General features: G+C 44.3%; 1 protein-coding gene across 1 annotated transcript; it reads right to left on the reverse strand.

Moving 5' to 3' along the window:
• Positions 1-636, reverse strand: LOC131886229 (uncharacterized; the record flags this gene model as incomplete). The annotated part of the gene is given in 2 exon segments (XM_059234497.1): positions 1-133; positions 343-636. Coding segments are annotated over 2 exon segments (214 nt in total), but the record flags the coding sequence as incomplete, so codon positions are not given.
• Between the last annotated feature and the right edge of the window lie 52 nt (positions 637-688).

A 688-nucleotide genomic window follows, 5' to 3' on the forward strand; every position in this document is an offset into this window, starting at 1 on the left:
GGAAATCCTGTTGAGGCGTCTTGGCCTCTTGGATGACGTTCAAGCTATTCCTGAAAAGGGACTCCTCTTTCACGGTCACTTCATTGCGCTGTTTCCGTTGAAACGATTTGATGAAATCCTCGAAATAGTCGACCTAAACAGATTAAAAAAGAAAAAAAAAAGAATCAGCAATAAAAAGAGACCCAAGGCTCAAGGCTCAATTCTCAAGGCTCAATTCTCAAGGCTCGACAAAGTCAGGCAGGCATGATGAAAGACAAATAATCAGGGCTTCATACATAAATGCTGGTCAATGATGAATGCATGATGGGTCAATGAGTGACAAAGTCGAGCTCTGATTTGTACCTGATGAAAAAGATAGAATGCGGAGATGGGTGCAAACACATACAGGCACATCTTGCCAGCCTCCAGTTGCCAATTGCCCATGATGATGATGATGACAATGAAGATGGTAGTGCCGATACGAGAGACACAAAGGGAAAGGAATAAACAGAAATACAGAGAGATTTCGCTGAATTCTGGAGAGGATGATGATGGCCTCGCTCAGCCTATCAACGGCAGTCTCTTGTACCTCAGCACAAGCAGGGGGATTTTAGGTAATGTGTATGATGTTTTCCCCCACTGTTCTAGTCTGTTTGTCTGTCTGGCTGATCGTGTGCCTCCTGTCCAACTGGAGAGCAGTGTATACATG

Source organism: Tigriopus californicus, chromosome 9, assembly GCF_007210705.1.
Source record: "Tigriopus californicus strain San Diego chromosome 9, Tcal_SD_v2.1, whole genome shotgun sequence".
NCBI classification, from domain to species: Eukaryota; Metazoa; Arthropoda; class Copepoda; order Harpacticoida; family Harpacticidae; genus Tigriopus; species Tigriopus californicus.